Below are 18,996 nucleotides of genomic sequence, written 5' to 3'. Positions count from 1 at the left end.
GTGGAGCTCAGCACCTCCCTCTGCTTCCCCATCAGGGAGTTCTCAGCCAGCCTCCTTTTCTCCAGACCAGACAGCCCAAGTGTCCACAACCTCTCTTCACAGGACATAGGACATGTCCTACCACCTTTGTTGCCGCCCTCTAGGCAAATTTATTATGGAGACCAGAACTTCATACACTATTTGAGGTGAGGATGCACCAATGCTGTATATAACAGGAGAATCACATCTTTTCACCAGCTAGCTAAGCGGTGCATGATGCACCCCAAAATACACCTTGCCATCTTGGCTACCAGGGCACAGTGCTGGCTCATCCATCCCTACAAGGAGTCAGCACCTCCCACTTCAATGCCATTAGTGAACTTACTAAGGATACATTCCACTCCAGCATCCAGGTCAAATGATAAAAATGGTAATACATGATTTTCTGAATGGAAGCATACTGAAAGCCATAATGGAACACCAGTTTAGTTTAGAAAACGCACTCCCTTAAAATCTTTGTGCATTGTGAATTACTACTGGTGAAAACCCAGATAGAACATATGCTGTATTTTCAGAGTAACAGATAACTGGTTTGTCTCATGTTGTTGGAGTGACAGTGATGAGAATTATTGCAGGTGCGAGGGAATAACCAGAATTCATCAGAGCAGTTTATAATACCCTTAATAAAAAAAGTAATTGTTTGGTGGTGTGCAATTAGAGTCAAACTGAATTTCACACTTCAGATCAGAATATTGTGTCAGCCAGTGTGTTCAAGCCTTGTAGACCATACGTATATTGTTGACTTAGTGGCAAGTCAAGGAAATTAGCAGTCTTTAAAGTCCAGCTGTTTTTTTGCTATTTCTGGCTCCTTTCCTTAGAAGAATGTCAGTTTTGGCAGTATGATGAACAACATAACTGTTGTGTTAGGGTACTTTATTTTCTGTTAACTCCTTATTTTCTCTGTAGCCCTGAAGTGAAGCAGCATCAAGCATTTTGTTAGAAGCGAACCTTCATAGAAATGCCTTTTAAAGAAATTACAATGCTTTTCATTGGAGATACGTTTTCACAATGAGGTGTTTTTTTCCTGCTGTGTTGCCTGCTCAAAAGGTCTTTTGTATTACTCCTTTGGACATTTGGCAAACTGCTGATGGGAGCTTCTGCCTGCCAAGGGTTTCTGGGGCAGGCATGCTCCAGATGTGATAGGCAGGGCAGTCTGAATGTAGCTGAGAGAGAGCTGGGGAGTACTGAATTCAGCATTACTAATACACTCAATGTTACTGAGTAGGTGTTTCTACTAATTACATGATTGATGTCAATTCACAATGCTGTGGAATCGAGTGAATATTATTCTTGTATTATAGATAATGAAAGGGAACCCAAGCTTTTGTTGAACGGTATATTATCACTTGGTAGGAAATCAGATAAGCAGAAAGTTGGAATTTGTGACCTCTCTAAGCCCACTAGAGAGTGCTGTTTCCAGTTAAATACTTCAGCCCTTATTTTTCAGTAATAGGATGCATCCCTGGGGCTTCTGGAGAGGGAAAGCAGCAGAAAACAATTGGGGCATTAAGATTAGAGCTATTTATTACATCTGAGCTGGTGAGAAGCAAAGGAGGAGCACATCCATTCTGCCATTGCTGGTTACCTAGAGAGGTTGTGAGACTGTGTTGTGCTGTGGCTTCCTTCTTAACTTCTTCAGCGTGTAGGCTTTGAACAGTATGCTTCATTTTCTGAAGCTGCAATGGTTTAGCAGTAATAGTGGTCGTGATGAGTCTTTGTTAGAAGTAGCATCTTACAGGATATAATTAGGAGCATTGTTTCTTCTCTCCAGAGTGAGTTTGTGGACAAACCTCTAAAGTTACCATTACATTTTGTGATGGAAAAAGCCTGGTGAAGAGAACACTGAGAGTAACAAACATGCAATATTTGAAATACAGTAACAAAACCTAATAACATCTAAATAGAAAGTTGGATGTATCCTTTCCCTCGTGTTTTTTTGGACTATATTACCCACTTCTGTACATCTTCACAAGGAGTTTTTAAAGGAGCGCTGAGGCCTTTATTAACATAATGAAAAAAATGCAGTTTGTGCAAAAATAACTTCCGCATGAAAGGGACAGATTGGAGAATGTCACTGAAGGAGGCTATCGAACGTCTGCTTTCACACAGAAGTGCTACAGTTTTCTTATGGTATCTGCTTTTGTTCTTTCTAATACCGGCGTCTCTTTCTTTAGTCACCTTTCCGCACCTTGCAGGTTCTGCTCCTTCATGGTCTAGTCTTATGGACAGCAGCAAACAGTGGGATTACTATGCACGGCGAGAGAAGGATAGGGAACGGGACAGAGATCGATCTCGGGATCGAGATCGGGACCGGGACCGAGACAGAGATCGAGAACGTACCAGAGACAGGGAAAGGGACCGAGATCACAGCCCATCTTCAAGCACGTTCAACAGGTTAGTGCAACTACTCAAACATGCTGCAGCTCTGCTTTGAGCCCTGTGTCTGTGCTATGTCGTGTATTTCGGCTTTAAAGTCCAATGTTCATCTGTGTATTCCAAGAGATGGAGGGTGTGGCCTCTTCCCCTGCCCCCTTTGCAGTTGGAAACTGAAATTCTATTTCTAAATGTGAAACAGAAATGGAAAAGCTACAGTGTATGTCCAAGCTGTTCATAGTGCTTTAATACAGATTAAAGGTGAGATTTAAGCGCGGTGTGTGAGAATACTCTGTTCTCTTTCACCTGAGTTGTACCTGCAGAAGTATTTAATGAACTTTAGTTGCCATCTCAATGCCACGAGCAATACAGAACAACCTTTGACCTTTATTAATGGTGCAGTGAGCTGCAGAGATGGGTACTTCAGTCATTCACGCGGGCTGGATACCAATCTGGATACCAGTCTGTCCAAACAACCTTTTAAAAACTTACTTTAAGCCACAACATTTTTTTCTTTTTTTATTTTCAGATGGATAATTGATATTCTTCAGGCTTTCAAACCCAATTGCTTTAAAAAAAAGGTGCAGCCATTCTGTGATTGATGCACCCAAGCAGAAGGCGTTTAGTGCTGAACTTTCTGTGACTCCATAGAGTCGCGTTGGCTCGCCAGATTTATCCATATTTATTTTGTTCGATATTTGCTAAATATTTGGGGGTGGACGTCTAGACTGCTTTTCTCAGTTTTTATTGTTAAATTTCAATTTTGCAGAAAAATATACATGAGCTATTGAGCTGATTGTTTTCGCTAATGGTTTTACACTGGGGGAAATGAGAACACCCAGAGTCAACACAGATGACTTCAACTGAGAGATGAGATTTTTTTTTTTTGCACAGTTGTTTGTTAGCTAAAGACCCAAACTAGATGCAGGAAAGCTGCTTTTCCCCCATGTATACAGATGCCAAGATTATTGCAGCGATGGCCTCTCCTGTGCGCATGTGCTGCATTACAGGGTCAGTTTCTAAGAACTCAGCCCAATCTAAACATCTGTTTCTCAGACAGCTTGATTGAAGGCCAGAAAGGAGCCTGGTCATTCAAGGGTGCTTGAAATGAACCTTAATAGCTTCCAGGCCCAGAGAAATCTCTGTGCTGCTGCCAGAGTTATCTGCAAAGAAGGGGGAAGAGCAGGCCTCAAGTTTTTTTTATGCGACTAAATTATCCACCATCTGCAGCAAAGCTGTTGCCACATGGCTGTGTTAAGAAAATGGGAGGCCCTTAGCTCATATGAGTTGGTTTGGGAATCACGGAGAAGGTGGAAGTGATTTAAGAAAGACAGAACATGCAGGCATAATATTTCTGTATGTGTTGTTTATACATAAATACATATTTTAAGAAGGTTTATTTCAATTTTGTGCACTCAGAAAATTGAGCTATAAGAAAGAGAATGTGAACTATTCTAGACACAACACAGATGCATTGCTTTTATTTGAATTCCCTTTGTTTAAACTTAAGCAATACTATGGTGAGATTTGGGGTAAGGATCATCTTGACCTTTTTACTTCTCTGAAATTACTTTTTTATATGTTTTTGGCAGTTCTTTTCTCAATTTAAAAAATATATATTTCTTAGAATTGTAAGAATATTGGATTTATTTATTTTTTACTCTATTAGTACAATCAGAATGTGCTTTATAAATAAGCCTTCAGTTGTCTGTGTTTTATTCCTTCTTTGCCCTGCTGCCCTCTCAGCGTTTTTATGGTTGTACCCCTTGAGAAAACACAGTGGTTTTTTAAGACTGATTTCTTCTGCAAAGAGTGTGGTGTGGGTTCTGTTCTGATAGTTTTGCAACAGCTAGTTGCTTCTGAAATGTGCGGACCTCTGTCTGATTGGTACCTTACCTGTCTCATGGATGTTCCTTAGTAATTTAAACAAAATCCCCACCTATATTTCTGAGGTCATGGGAACCAGTAATCCAGTGTAGCAGAGCAGACTAGGATCTTTTTGGCTGGAAAGCAGCTTTACAGGAAAGGACTTGGTGTCCAGGTGGATGATAGATTGAGCAGGACTGAACTGTCTGTGTGATAAAGTTCAAAATGCAGTGAGCTGTATTCCTTAATGAGATCTTTAAGAAATGATATTCACACCTGTGTCACTATCACAGAAGTGATAATTGGATGATGCCAAGAGTGGAGCAACTGTATGACCATATGCAAGTGACCAAGCACTGGCATAGACTGCCCAGAGTCTGCGGAGTCTCCTCTTGGAGGACATGGGCACCCACCTGCTCCAGATGTCCCATCCCTGTTCAAGCAGGGACAAGATGGACCCAGAGGTCCCTGTCCACCTCAGCCATCCTGTGATCTGCCACAGCAGTTTAGATCAACTTACTCTGAGATGTGTGGTTGTGAGTGCAGAATTTATATTAATGTAGTCGTTGATCAGTGCAGCTGTATTACTTAATCATAAGTCATAACTTTGAGCTCCTTACAAATAACTGTAGTTTTCCTGATTTCAGTGTATGAATATTTGTAATGTTTCTTAGAATTCTGTTTGATGCTTCTCTATGCTACCCTAAATTGCAGATATTTAATTTTTTTAATTTGCTCTATGATACAATCATATAAAACTTCACAGAAGGACCAGTGCTTTTGCTTCAGACATCTGCCCCTTCTCTGAGTTTTTACGCATAGCTGTAATGAACACTGATGTAATGTCCTCATTTGGGAAATGGCCTCTAGATCCAAGTTATAGCAGATAAAATTGTTTTGATTTAAATTCTCACTGCTGCAGTGAATGATGAAGCTCTCGAGGTGAGCTGTTCTCTTTGCGTAGTCTGTCTGATCTGCTGCTGTCAAAGCTGCTGGAAAAGACTTGCTTTTTTATGGTAAATGTTAGCAAAGAAACGTAAGGAAAGCTTGAAACACTTGGCTTTTGTCAGCTTAATAGTATCAAAATAAGCCTGGTTATGTTGTATCTTCCTGTAAGACTTGGTAAGTCTGGAGTATGAGGCAAAGTGCTTTAATATCCTTTAATATAGGGTGTGGATTTGGTTTAGAAACACAGAAGCAACATGAAGATTATTTGTTTTTGTCACTCTTCTCAAAAGTGTATGAACGTTTATGTATATATATGTACTTCTTAGTGTTACTGCCCTGAAAAGATCTTCTTTTAACCAGTGATGAAGAACGGTACAGATACAGAGACTATGCAGAAAGAGGCTACGACCGCCATAGGACAAGCAGAGAGAAAGATGACCGACACAGAGAGAGGAGACACAGAGAGAAAGAAGATACAAGACACAAATCATCTCGAAGGTTTGAGTTTTTTAATAGGATACTAAAGACTTTACCAGCTTAAAAAAATAATTTCTTAAAAGAGCCCCAAACAAACTGGAGTTCTGTGGAAAACACTTAAATGTACTACTTGAAACAAGTATGCAATATAAAATGTGGACAGACAATAAACAGTGTTGGTGCAGGGTAACTTCATATTGATGCATGTGACTGCCTTAGGTAGTGAACAGAAATTATGAATTTGGGGGAAAAAGTGTAAAATGATGGGTCAGAAAGAGGTAGAGTGAAGCTGACATTCATCAGCATTAACACATGAACTTTGTGAAGTAGATCTTATTTTCACTCCATAGGAATTGTTCATCTTGATCCTTTTTGAATTAGAAATTCAGGGGAAGGGGATGAATATAAGAATGTTCTAAGGATACTATTAGGGATGTGACATAACTAGAATTATTACTATTAGAATATGGGCTGCAAATCTAAAAGTTATTCAGATATCGCAGTAAAGAATCACAGGGTGTGTGAATGTACATACCACTACTTAAACAGTTCAGCTTGATTTTGATATCCAGCTACCATACGAGACAGAGCAGGAGCCAGTTTTCAAGAATGAACACAAAGGCTGTAGTTTTCAGTACTCTCATGAAGGGGGGCCTGAAGTGTCATGCAATGACTTGAGGTGTATTTTCCCTCTTTCTCTTTAGTAACAGCAGACGCCGCCACGACAGTGAAGAAGGAGACAGCCACAGAAGGCACAAACACAAAAAATCCAAACGAAGCAAAGAAGGAAAAGAAGCCAGCAGTGAACCTGCTCCTGAGCAAGAAAACACTGAAGCTGCCCCCGTGGAATAGGCTTGTGTGATTTTTGCCTATTTGCATCTATATTAGTGCCAGAAATAGATTACTATAAATCTTGTTATTTTTCTGGTTATTAAAGTAATTTGTTCTTAATCTTGTTCTGTTAGTACAAAAGCGGAAGTTACTTGGGTTTTGTTTTGGTTTCATTTGTTTTTTTGTTTTTTTTTCTGTTGGGTTTTTTGTTTTGGTTTTGTTTGGGTTATTTTTTGTTTTTTTGTTTGTTTTTTTTTGAAAATAAAAGAATAAATTTTTCACATTAAGATTCCTGAGCTGACTTTCCCTTCTAAGAAGCAATGAGAAAACCTCTTACAGCTAAAGAATGATGCTCTTTCAACATACGTAGGGATTAAATTCTTTGTATTAGATCGTCTCCTTTTTTTCATAAGCCGGTGGGGAAGGTCATTCTTCTGCTGGCTTTAGAAGCAGTGTGCGCTCACTTTATTATACACCAACATCTGGAACAGTGTGAGTTCAGTATTGCTTTTGGAGGTCACATTTGAAAAGATCATCCTTTACTGCAGGGACAGGAAGAAATTGCAGAATCTTCAACAACTTTATAGTGAAGCGTAATGAAAACAAGAGGGGAAGGGGAAAGGTGCTGACTGTTCTCAGTCTGATGGAACACTGGGTGAGTGCGGTGATCATACACTTGGTAATTACATCTGGTTTGTGTGGGCGCATAAGGAAGAATTAAACTGGATAATCATTTCTGCTGCCTTTCAGTGGCTTAAGAGAAAGTTCATTTTAGTCTCTGTTCTAGGGGACAGCTGTGCTTAACATGAAAAAGATGAACAAACGCCGCCTCTCTGCATTGCTGGCTTTTAGGAGGAAAAGAAAATAAGAGTTTGAAAAATGAGTATCTTGCAGAGAAAGGCAAAGAATGCTGTAAGAAAACAAGGCCATCATTGCTTTCAGGTTACCTTCTAGCACTGTGACACGTGAGAGTGCTATGGCAGCACGGCAGAAGTTGAACCTTGTTGTCAGGGTACCGTTTCATTTTCTTTTGGGTGAAAATAATATTTGTACAAGCACACAAGAATGGTTATTTTTAATAACTTTAGAAATTTAATTCACAGTTTTACAGACTAACAAACGGTACTTGAAAGTCTTGAAAATATCAGCTTCATGCTGACCCGAAAAGGTACACAGAACCAAAGTGCTATTCACGTGGTGGATAAAAACCTTCACCTGATTTTTTTGCAATTACAAAAATTGCAAGGATTTTTTTTCCATAGATTATTCAAGGATTTCTTTTCCTAAATCAAAATAAAGTGGGTGAGCAGGAGGTGGTGCTCCTTAAATTTCATTATTATTATAACGCATTAAATAGATATATAAAAAACAAACAAACAAAAAAAAAGCTTGAGAACGTGGGGAAGGAATGACTTAAGTCTGTAGCTTAAATCACTCTGAAGTGATTCTTTGACGTGTGTCCTTGCTTTGTCTAAACTTGGCTTTTCTTGACATGCAGGTTGAAATTTCACAAACCGTTTCTTTATAAACACATATTTGGCCTCCCAAAAAGCAAAGATGGGCGACATCTGTTGTGTTTCTTGTTTTTGTTTGCCTTTCTTCTGTGTTAAATTCCTTCTTGTAATCTCCATCAAGATTTGTTTTATAAAAAAGTGCCAGGCCAGGAGACAATCGTGAGAGTAATTTTTCCTTTCAGTTCTTTGAGCATCCTTGCCAAGCAGGCGTGCATCATTCCTGATGTGTTTCTGCCATTGACAGCAAGGAGGATATCGCCGCATCTGAGAAAAGAAAAGGCAAAACAAGGGAATCTTAAATGAGGGCACTTCTCCTTGGGAAATGCCACAGGATGGCCATTCATTGGGTAGAAGTGTCACCATTCCTTCTTAGGTTCACCACTGTCCATGAATAAGGGAACAGAGCAACACAGAGGAGTGTCCCATCACTGTCTACCCAAAGAAGAAGTTGATTCCACTCCTTCTTGTAATCCCCTTTTAAATATAGTGCAGTATTGATTTGGCTTTCATTTGAGCTGGGGGTGTAGAAAAGCTTCTCTGCTGGCATTCTTTTTAGTGCCCTAGAAATCAAACTGATGCATCTTTTACTTACTTATACTGGAGACTGCTAAGAAGGCCATCCAGTAATACTCTACAATGACAGTAAATATGTTTAGGACTCGTGTCCTGTTTTCAGAGCTTCTGTATTCCATTGAGCTCACTGGGAATCATAGAATCATAGGATTACCCAGGTTGGAAAAGACCTTGAAGATCATCAAGTCCAACCACAGCCTAACCAGTACCCTAACTCTAACAACCCTCCACTAAATCATATCCCTGAGCACCACATCCAAACGGCTCTTAAACACATCCAGGGATGGCAATTCAACCACCTCCCTGGGGAGCCTATTCCAGTACCTAACTACCCTTTCTGTAAAGTTCTTTCTCATATCCAACCTAAACTTGCCCTGGCGCAACTTGAGGCCATTTGCCCTCTTCCTGTCACTTGTCACCAGTGAGAAGGTGAATTTTTAGTTTGTTAATACTAAGTATGCTCGTCTTCCTACCTGTCAGGGGATTCCTTTTATTTCCCCATTTACAGCATTCAAGCAAAGCTTGTTTAAAAAATAAAATATCAGGATGAAAGAGAAGTAGCATTTCTCATTACCTGATTCTTCCGTCGTTGTATGCTGGTGTTCCCCCAACAATGGATTTGATAAAGAAAGGTTTGTTCCCAGTGTGCTCTTCGTAGCCTCCTACAATGCTGAAGCCGAGGCTTCCAGATGTGTTTCTTCGTAAAACGATTTCTTTGCAGCTGTACAAATACCTGAAACAAAGCAGTCTGATTAAATGTCTCATGGCTAACTCTGGATTAATGAGGCATCTGCCACTTCATTGTGCTCACAAAGCGTTTTGAAGATGTGAAATGACAGCGAAGTTCCCCTGTATTAAACACTTGCTGTTTCCTTCTTTACTTCAGTGCTGCTTTCCACCACTCGTTATCCTAGCAGTGAAATAGCAACTAATGTTGAATTTAATAATAAATCAGTTGGTTCACGTGGTAGGATTTAATGGAAATGTTCTAGTTGTGACTGAAAGTGATGAAAACGCTCTCAGACTGGATTTAATATTTGTAAGCTGTAATTCCAGAAACTGTATTTCATTTGCCTCATACAATCCAGTGACTGCTTTTATCTTCTGTGTGTGATTAATTGTGTCAAAAGTAGCCAGGCATTGAGAAGGAAAAATCCAAGGCCAATGCATTGAGCCAGAATTACAGCAGTGGCAGAGATCACACAAAGAAGGATGGGAAGAAGGAATCCTGAGCTTTTCTTGCCAAGCAACATGGTGAGTTGGAGCATGGAGGATGAGCAGATCCCATTCATTTCAGTCAGTGCACCGGAGTACTGAGTCTGCTGTTGGAAACAGCTTGTCCTGACTCTAACAACTATCCATATTTTTGCTAAGTGAGCTGCAGTTTAGTCTGCCTCTCCTGCCTCTTGTCTTTAAATGTATTTTAGGGTACTGTAGAATCATTGAGTCCTTAGAGCTGGAAGGGACCTCTGAGTGTGCTCTAGTCCAAAGCCCCTGCAATGAACAGAGACACCACAGCTAGATCAGGTTGCCCAGGGCCTTATCCAGCCTTGCCTTGAAAGTCTCCAGGGAAGGGGCATCAACCAGGTTATGCTTATTCAAAGCTTAGCTGAAACAAAGAATAGGGGGAAGTAAGAGCTGCGTGAGGATTAGATGTTTTGCATATGGCTCATGAGCACATTACTTAGAATGCCTGTTTAGTTCTTTTCATTTTAACCAATTAGAAACAAACAAACAACAACAACAAAAAAAACCAACAAAAAACAGAACAACAGAGACTTCTGTCCTTAATTCTTAATCCACTCACCATTATCAGTTTGCCCAGGAATGACTGAAAGCCTGAAAAACCTTTTGCTATTCTGAATCCAAACTGACAGACTGGCCTACAGCAAGAACTGCAGCAAGCTCTATTCAGAAACACTTCAGGTTTCTAAGAAACAGCTGACCATAGAAAGATGAATAACCTCATCTCTGAGACCACTACATCCAGTGCTTTAAATTTTACCAAATAATGCTTTTGCTGTGTTTCACAGCACGATTTTATAGTAGTAATCAATTAGTCCCCCAGGGCCTACAAATATTCACCTGCTGCCAGGATGGTAGGTATATAATGTTTGTGCAGGCATTCACTGGCTGCTAATGTAAGAAACAGGTGACGAGTTTTTCTTTCCTCAGCAGCCAGGCATTATTACTTTACCATCTGGGGACTTAAATGTGCGAAATCACTCAGGACCTCTGTGTTTGATGGTACTTATCAAGGTCATGACCAAGCAGTGCCAGGGCCCAGCCGGTAGTGCTATTACCTTGTGTTGGTTTGAGGGTCTTTCTTCACCTAAGGAAACTGGAAGGTTAAATCCTGATGCTATAAAAATCTGACAAGCAGGTAAAGACCTCAGCATAGCTATTTCATTTGGGACGTGGACCCCTATGTCCTGCCCCAACACCCCATGCCACCTACTGTTGACAAAGGGGCTGCAACCTGCCCCTTTAAAGCGGAGTTTCAGCATCTCCATCCTACAGGTTACAGGACACAAACACAGTGATGTGCCACACAGCAGCCATTCATCAGTGCTGCTGGGAACGTGAAAGTGATGCCAGAAGCCCAGCACACAGGATACCAAAGTACATCCCAAGCTGTTCCTGCAGTGTCCTGAGCCTGAAGGGAGGTATTTCATTTGGTTCTTTCCAGCTGTGTAGTAATTAAGGCAAGCTAAGAAGTGCCACAGAGAGAAAATGAAACACTACTTGCGTCAGCTGAAGATGCTTAGTGTGCCTGAGTAGATTAGTTTTCTGTGGTGGTGACCCGCAGCCCAAGTGACTGACCCAGTTAAGCTGCCATAACCCACTAAACGGCAAGTAGTCCAAAATGAACTACCCTCTGTCTGGGAGCAAAGCTGCTCGCAGTCTTGTGCTGCTATCTGTAAGCGCACCAGTGGTCAAAAAGCTGAGGACAAGGAGTAATTTATGTGTGAGCTGCCTCAGATTCGAGCCTTGAGGATAAACAGCCTTGACACAGTCTTATCATAAGAAATGCCACATCCAAGCATCAGTTACTGCTGCACAAGGAGTTTTAAACTGCCTGTTTTCAACAGCAATGTACAGTTCCCTCCTGCTACAAAGCATAGGTAGCCCCATGATCGGGGAGTCAAAGCCAACCTGGCAGCAGAAGGATGGGATGGCAGCAATAAGGTTGGAAAAACAGGGCACTTCCCCCCGCCCTGCAACAGGGGAGCGTCTGGCACCTGAACGGAGCAATGTGTGAGAAGTGCACCCATCAGAGCCTGGAAGGAGTTGATTTGGAAGAGTCTCCCTCCCAGCTCCACGTTTTAGGCCCAGTGCTACCCCTGGTTCACAGAATGACTTTGGCCAACTCCTGTCTTTCTCGTCTCACTTTGCAGATGAACAAAAGCACTCATGTGAAGTACTAACGCTTGTAAATGTTATGACAGGATGATCTATAAAGTATTTTTAAGTGCTAGCTGGGGGAAGGAAACGTAAAGAGAGAAAAGAAAGGAGAGCAGGAACACAAGCCGGAGCAGAAGAAACGTCACAGGGCTGGGGAAATGCTTTTCACCAGCTGCTGCACATTATTTGCTCTGTGCATTCTTAACAACATTTCCCTCCAACAATAAACGTGACCTGTCTTCCTCAACAACAACAAATTAAATTAGCTACCCTGAAATAAGTCTCCAGGCTGGAATGCTTAGTTTCTGCATCACTGTTTCCTACAGCCTGCAGCCCCTGCGCCCGTGCAGTCCAAGTTTTGACAGATGTCAGATTCACATGTGTGTCTATTTTATAACCACCCCATCCTGGACAGTGCTACAAAAAGAACAGAGAAATTGTTTACCTACTAGCAAATCACAGAAAAGTGACTGAGGCCAATGTTAAGACTGCCAAAATTCAAGAGAGTTTCCGCAAACGTTGAATTGTGCAGGACAGCTTTTCTAAGGCCGTGAGCTTCAGTGAGGACAGATAACCTGCGTCTGTCTGATTCTGCTGCTACCGACTCAATCCAGAAGTTTTTCTTATGTAGGTACGTGGTGTCCATCTTCCCGAGTACCTCACATGACCTCATACAGTGATGATTTTAACACTGCTACCTTTCCACTAGCTGTTCCAGTTGTTCTCAGATGCAGACACCTTGGATCAGTCCCTCTGGTAAATGGTATGGTTTTACTTCACGCTCCTTGCTCCATGGTTGCACACAAGGCACCTTTACCCACATGGGCACATCTGAAGTGTGTGGACAGAGAATTGTTTTCTATAGCAGCTTGGAAATCCATGGGGCTTCTGGAAATACCTTGAGATCAGCTGGGCTGTGATCCTTGCCAAAGGCACACTGAAGGGCAGGTAGGGAAAGGCTGAATACTCAGACTGGAGGGAAACAAGATCATATAATACATTCATACGAGCATGCACTGTGGGGGAAGCGAAGACTCCGACTGTACCTAGTGACCTAATGAGCAAATCCAGATCTGATCCTCGTGCCCCACATGCACCAACCAACTCCTTCTGAGGATGAAGTACACCTTTGTTACCATTGTTTCTGCACAATCCTGGCCCCTATCTTAGCCTGGTGGTGGGACCAGCGTGCTGGCCCAGCATACTAATGCCCTGCCCCAGGTTGGCAGAGAAAGGCCACACTGTGCTTGCCATTGCAGCTGGGATGCGAGCACAATGAGCTTCCTGTTTGCAAGCTTGCTGACACTGGGGCTAATTTTCCTTCAGACTGAATGGATGGGAATGGCTTCACACACGCAGCCTTTGGAAGGGGGGAGAGAGGGAGCTTAGATACTGCTTTTACATGGAGGAAAAAAACCCTCCTTTTCCCTCACACACTTCAAAGCAGTACTGATGAGTGGGAATACCAGGTGCGAGTCTGCAGCACTGTGGAGCTCTGTCCTTCACCTCAGTCACCTCAATGAGGACGTGGGAACTTTGGGCAGCTGTGAGCAGGCAGTTCAGGCTGTCTATGCAACAGAGCAAAGGTGTGCTGACACCAGAAGCAGGCAGGGTGCATCATCTGTGCCCATTTAGCTATGGACTTGAAGGCAAGACTCAGCACCACAAGAGTTGCTCTGCTTGCCTCTTCATTACAGGGAACATTACTCATGTTCCAGTGCTGTATGTTATCACCTGTAGAATGCAGTGGTCGCACTCAGAGAGTGGAGCAGGAGTGAGAACCTCACTATATCCACCTGCCTGCAGTACAACTGGGAGAAAGGAGTTCACCATTCCTGAGGGAGCCAGCTGGTTTTCTGCTTTTTCTTGTTACTGTTTTTCCTTCACAGGAGTAAGAGTTCAGTCCTCTCCACTGTAGGAGGAACCTGCCATCCATGGGTGACAGGCACACAACCATCCTGTTCTAAACAAAGTGTTGCTTCAGATGGGGTCACAGAGCACATCCACACAAGGCATCACATGGCCATCACAGCAGAGCTTGCTGCAAGGTGAAGGAGCTCAACATGACACAGTGCAGGAGGAAGAACAGCATCAAATCTCCAGGCAGGTGCGAAGGTGGGGTCATGTCCTGAATTTGGGCAAGGCTCACCTGCCCACAGACTGTCTCTTCTCACAAGAGAAAGAGACTTTCTGACCTGCATATGGGTGGAAGTTGCTAGTAGGCTGAATTCTTCATTCTTTGAGGCAGGGGAAGGAGGGTCACCAGCAGTGTGATGCTGGCTTTGTGCACCCACAGACTCGCAGCACGCTTTCAGTCTGTACTTGACAAAACGTCTCTGAAGCTGCAGGTATACGCTGTGTGCACCAACTGGGAGAGAACTTCACGGCATGTGACGTGGCTTTCATTATCCTCACTGAAAGGACAACACAGCTGCTTCCTGTGTGTGACAAATGTGCTTCTTCCAGTCGGGGGTGGGGTGAAGAGAGGTGATCGAGAGATGCTGGCCAACTGTATGCACTGTGCAACATCTGGGCAAAGCCAAACAATCCAGCTGCCTTTGGCAAGGGAGAATGAAGGCTGTGCAGCTTGGGAACAGCAGGAGGGGCAGCTCTGCCTTCTGCAGGGTGGTCGATCCAAGGCCTCCATACAAGTCCTTCCTCTCATTCCCTAAGTGCCAGATACATTTTCAGGACTGGAACAACTCAGGATACTTCCCTCCCTTGCGAAGGGGTCTGCGTGTCTATTTTTCCATGTACACATACCCACTGACAAAAGGGAGGTATTTAGAGGAAAGTCTGTGACAGAGCCTGGATTTAATTAACATGTCAGTGCAATGAATCAAGCCAAAAGAGAGAACTGCCAGAGAACACAAATCTTTCCTCCCACTCCCCTTCAGCGGGAGGTGGCCGCTGCTGGACTCACCGGGGCAGCCCCAGCCACGTCACCCAGGACGGCAACCACTCGCTGTGCTCGGTGGCCTCGCTGCGCTCCCGGCCATCACACGTCCTCATCTCCAGGGCCTTGAGCACCACTGAAGAGCTGGTGTTTTTCAGCAAGGCCACAGCCTCATTCCGGCTAACACCAGTCAGGTCGATCCCGTTCACATTCAAGAGGATGTCACCTGTGATAAAAAGGGATGGTTGAAAAGACACTGCAGATGTTGCTAAGATACATCCCCATCGATAACAAGCAAAATCCAGAGCCAAGAGCTTGCTGTCTAATGGAGCTGTTGGTGGCACCACCTAACCCACTTCCCATAAGCGCTGTGGTTGTCCTTGCAGAGGGACACCTCTTTCCAAATCTGGGGTGCTCCTGCTGCACCCCATCTGCATCCCCCATGCTGGCAGCCTGTCATGGTTTTGTGGTGTTGCTGTCACTGAAGGCTGCTCAAAACCTTGGAAGCTTATGGTACTGTTGTAACATCACATATTCATTTGTTTCTAATTTTATCGAATTAAGCAGGCTGAATTTTCCATGCTGGGTTGTCTGCTTCACCATGAATCTATCTCGTTTCATTTGTTTTTTCTTATTTTTGAAAATGCACCCCACTGGGAGGCAGTTATTTCCCAGCAGGAGGGGAGGAGAAAAGCTGCCTGTTTGCTCCCGTTGTTGTCACACACATTATGAGGAGAAGCTACAGTTCCCCACATAGATCCCCACATAGGCTGGGGTGGGCTCCGGGGCTCAAAAAGACCCATTATCTAACTGTTCTGAGTGCCCTGGTACTGTGGGGAGCGGGGTAATCTCTTCTGTGCAGTCAGAGGTTCTCTGCAGCTTTGGGACAGTGTGACCCAGGTGAAGCTGAGAAGACACAGCATCCCCAGAACAGTGGGATCTGTCACCATTCCTCTGCTCCCTACCAGTTCCTGCAGAAAAGACTGTAAAAATACTCCTCACCTTGTTCTGATGGCTTGTGCTCATGGAGAGGGAGGATCCACTAACGCCTCCGGTTGCACCAAGAGCCAAATGGAGGTACAAAGTCAGTGATTTTAGGCAAGGTATTGAGCCACAAGGCATTAATGTTGCTTCACGTATGATGGGAATTCTGCTCAGCTATCTCTCTTAGAGCTCATAAATTACATGACAAACAAGCTCAAAAATGTACGTTAAAGAAAAAAACAACCAGAACTCATGAATGTTGCATAATGAAGATTTCGGCAATTAGGAAATAGTGGTGCAGGCTCATTTTTTTGTGTGAAAAATGATTGTTGCGTACCACAATACACCTACATTTCCCCTTCACAGAGGTGGCTGCTGCTGTGAATTATTCCATTTTTGAGGGCTGACTTGAGACCCTCTCATCTGCCACCTCCCAACAGAAGCCTCTGTGAGAGCAGACAGTGTCAGGGCGTGATGCTTTTGCCCTATTCCTGCTTTTCAAAGGAACTCTTTGAATTAAAGCAGGCTGCCAAGATCCCCATCTTTTTACCCGTTTTTATCCTGCTGTCTCTGCTGATAACTCCTCCCGGTTCAACGCTTATCACGTAGATAGGCAAATCCCATTCTCGGTTCGTTGCTCCACCTGCCACCGTCATTCCCAGTGATTCCGTGTGATCTTTCCGGACAGCCACCACCTTCTCATGACAAGTGACAGTATGAAGAGTGCTCTGTGATGGGGAAAAACAGCAAACACGGTGGGCATGGAGACCCCCTGACAGCTTAAGCATTTTCTACTGAAGCAAGTATTCACTAGGAAGCACTTAGGGAATACCAAAGCACTCAACAGCTGCCTGCCACACTGGGGAATAGGCAAAAAGAGGTACAGCCAAAACAACCCACACCTTAAAGTCAGACACAGCCCCCACTGAACTGAGAAGCCATGAAGCCATGAGGGGTAGGTCTTTGACATGTAAATATGGAGTACAACTAAAAAGAAAATAAAAGAAAGAAAAGTTCTTGCTGCTAAAATCAGCTAGGACCACCAATGCTCCTCACTTCTGTAACAATCAGGCTATGAAAAGCCCTGCCCCTCTTGCAGGAGCCCTCTTGGAGCTAGAATAGCTGCTAAATGTATTTCACATGTAACCCCCGCCCCCTTCTCATTCACAAGCGTGACCTCACATACATAATATGCAAAAATAATCTATAAATCTCGTTTTAAAGCCACATTAATCTCCTCCAATCAATTTCAGATCCCACAAGGACATCCCACCTCCATTCTTGGGCCAGCAGAGCAGAAAGAGAAGCAGGCAGGCCTACGGCTGCTCCTGCCACCACTGCAATGGAGGAAGAGAGACAGCAGCAACAGGGTTATATGGGAATAGGGAGGAAAAAGGGGACAGCATGGGTGGGAATTCTGTGGTGTAAAGACAGCTACGTGGAGCGCTTGTTTATACACAGTGCTTCATCACTGGGGAAGCTGCAGACCTTTGGGAACAAAAAGGCAAAGACTTTGGTGAAAAAGATCTGTTCGATGCTGCAAGTAACAGCAATCTGAGGCAGCTATTTGGACACACCACCTCTGCGTGCAGCACACAGGCACCGTGTCAGTCATTGGGTTTATGGCTGATAAGGCAGATAGGGCTCTATTTTTGAAGAGTCAGTGCTTTCTAAGCAGTGCTGGCAAACAAATTGTCCTGTTACATTTCAGTGCAGAATCATAAAAGCAGTGGTAGTTGTATACTCAAGCACATAGGATCAGTTTTCCTTTGAAGCTGCTCTATCCACATGTCCTTTTACATGGCTGCAGATAGAGAGGAATTAGGGTGGCTCAGTTGAGACCAAGGCAGTGATGAAAGTGAAGCAAAGCCTTTTTTAGTAAACACACACAGAGCTTTCCTGGAAGGACCACTGATAATGAGTAAACCAGTTGAAAGGAGGTGTTTATCAGTGACTGCATTTCAATGCATTCTCTTCCAAACAATTGTCCTCCTCTGTCATTTTGAAGCGACCTCAGAGGTCAGAAGAAAAATATAACAGTTCATTTTCTCCTTTCTAAAAAATATTTGGGGGTATGTTTACTGTACAATAAATATTTACAGCAGATTATCACAACATCAAAGCCATGATGCATGCCTTGAAGGCAAAGTACATAGCTGAGGATGGAAGATGCACTTCACCTGAAGGCTAACCTGACTGTAACTCCACAGAATGTCTCCTGCTCAAGCAATGGGGAGACTTAAATGCTGGGCGTTTAGTGAGAGAGGAGCCAGAGTTCAGTTCCAATTAAAAACAAGTGTTATTTAATTAATGGCAAAGCTCCCACTGACTTCAAAGAAATCAAATCTGGCCTATTTCTGCATTACAGCCCTGCTCAACAGCCTCTGCTGCACAAGAAAGTGTTCCTGACATCTTCTGTTTTCTGAATCCAGGCAGAAGCCACAACTGTTTGGGTTGGGCACCCCCCCCACACACACACACACCCTGCAGACCAGAAAACAGCTTACAAGGCCCCAAGTCTCCCAGCACACTACACACAGCCCACTGCTACCACTGCAAAAGGACATGGCACTACATGCCATCCTCCCCTTTCTGGTGGCCAATTGCCATCAGTATCAACACAAATTGTGAGTGAGCTGCCTTCTCACTCTTTCCAGATGGATGCAAGCTGATGGGAGGACAACAGCTCGGCCCACAGTGATTTCTCAGCCCTTGTATAAACAAGGTGGCTGCTGGAAGCTGGAGTTCACTCTTGGCACCAAATGCAAGGCTTACAAGTGCTTGCAGCCCATGTTTATGTACATGAGAGCTGCTTCCCTCAAAGAAGGTGTTCCTGGCCTGCTAATACCGCCTGCTAAGTTAAGCCCAGGGCAAAAAAATAAACAGCTAAAATTCATCAAAATTCAGGTCAGTTAGCAATCCTTCTATCTATCAAAGCAATCCCACTGATGGCAGCAGGTAGCAGATCCACCAAACCACACACACGTAGCAAACTCCCTTGACAGTAAACTGCAGCCAATATGCACTGCACTGCCTTGTGTGTCAGCAGGAGCACACACTGCACTTGGACACTCTGCAGACCCCAGGCCT

At 43.5% G+C, this 18,996-nt stretch overlaps 2 protein-coding genes across 12 annotated transcripts in view; one reads left to right on the top strand and one right to left on the bottom strand.

The window, feature by feature from the left end:
* Positions 1–6,659, top strand: part of FIP1L1 (factor interacting with PAPOLA and CPSF1) — a 33,266-nt gene extending 26,607 nt beyond the window's left edge. For 2 of the 3 annotated variants that reach the window (XM_015862274.2, XM_015862273.2), the window contains exons 14-16: positions 2,214–2,433; positions 5,587–5,724; positions 6,408–6,659. In XM_015862274.2, the coding sequence (XP_015717760.1) occupies positions 2,214–2,433; positions 5,587–5,724; positions 6,408–6,555 (506 nt within the window). In that variant the 3' untranslated portion in view covers positions 6,556–6,659. The remainder of the gene's footprint in view (positions 1–2,213; positions 2,434–5,586; positions 5,725–6,407) is intronic. The other variant, XM_015862275.2, reaches the window with a different exon arrangement.
* Positions 6,660–18,996, bottom strand: part of LNX1 (ligand of numb-protein X 1) — a 71,717-nt gene continuing 59,380 nt past the window's right edge. For all 9 annotated transcript variants that reach the window (XM_032444068.1, XM_032444070.1, XM_015862268.2 and 6 more), the window contains 4 exons: positions 16,457–16,634; positions 14,950–15,148; positions 9,196–9,354; positions 6,660–8,312 (listed from right to left, as the gene is read on the bottom strand). In XM_032444068.1, coding sequence (XP_032299959.1) covers positions 8,177–8,312; positions 9,196–9,354; positions 14,950–15,148; positions 16,457–16,634 — 672 coding nt within the window. In that variant the 3' untranslated portion in view covers positions 6,660–8,176. The remainder of the gene's footprint in view (positions 8,313–9,195; positions 9,355–14,949; positions 15,149–16,456; positions 16,635–18,996) is intronic.

This window comes from Coturnix japonica, chromosome 4 (genome assembly GCF_001577835.2).
Source record: "Coturnix japonica isolate 7356 chromosome 4, Coturnix japonica 2.1, whole genome shotgun sequence".
NCBI classification, from domain to species: Eukaryota; Metazoa; Chordata; class Aves; order Galliformes; family Phasianidae; genus Coturnix; species Coturnix japonica.
This window is presented reverse-complemented; position numbering and strand designations above follow the sequence as displayed.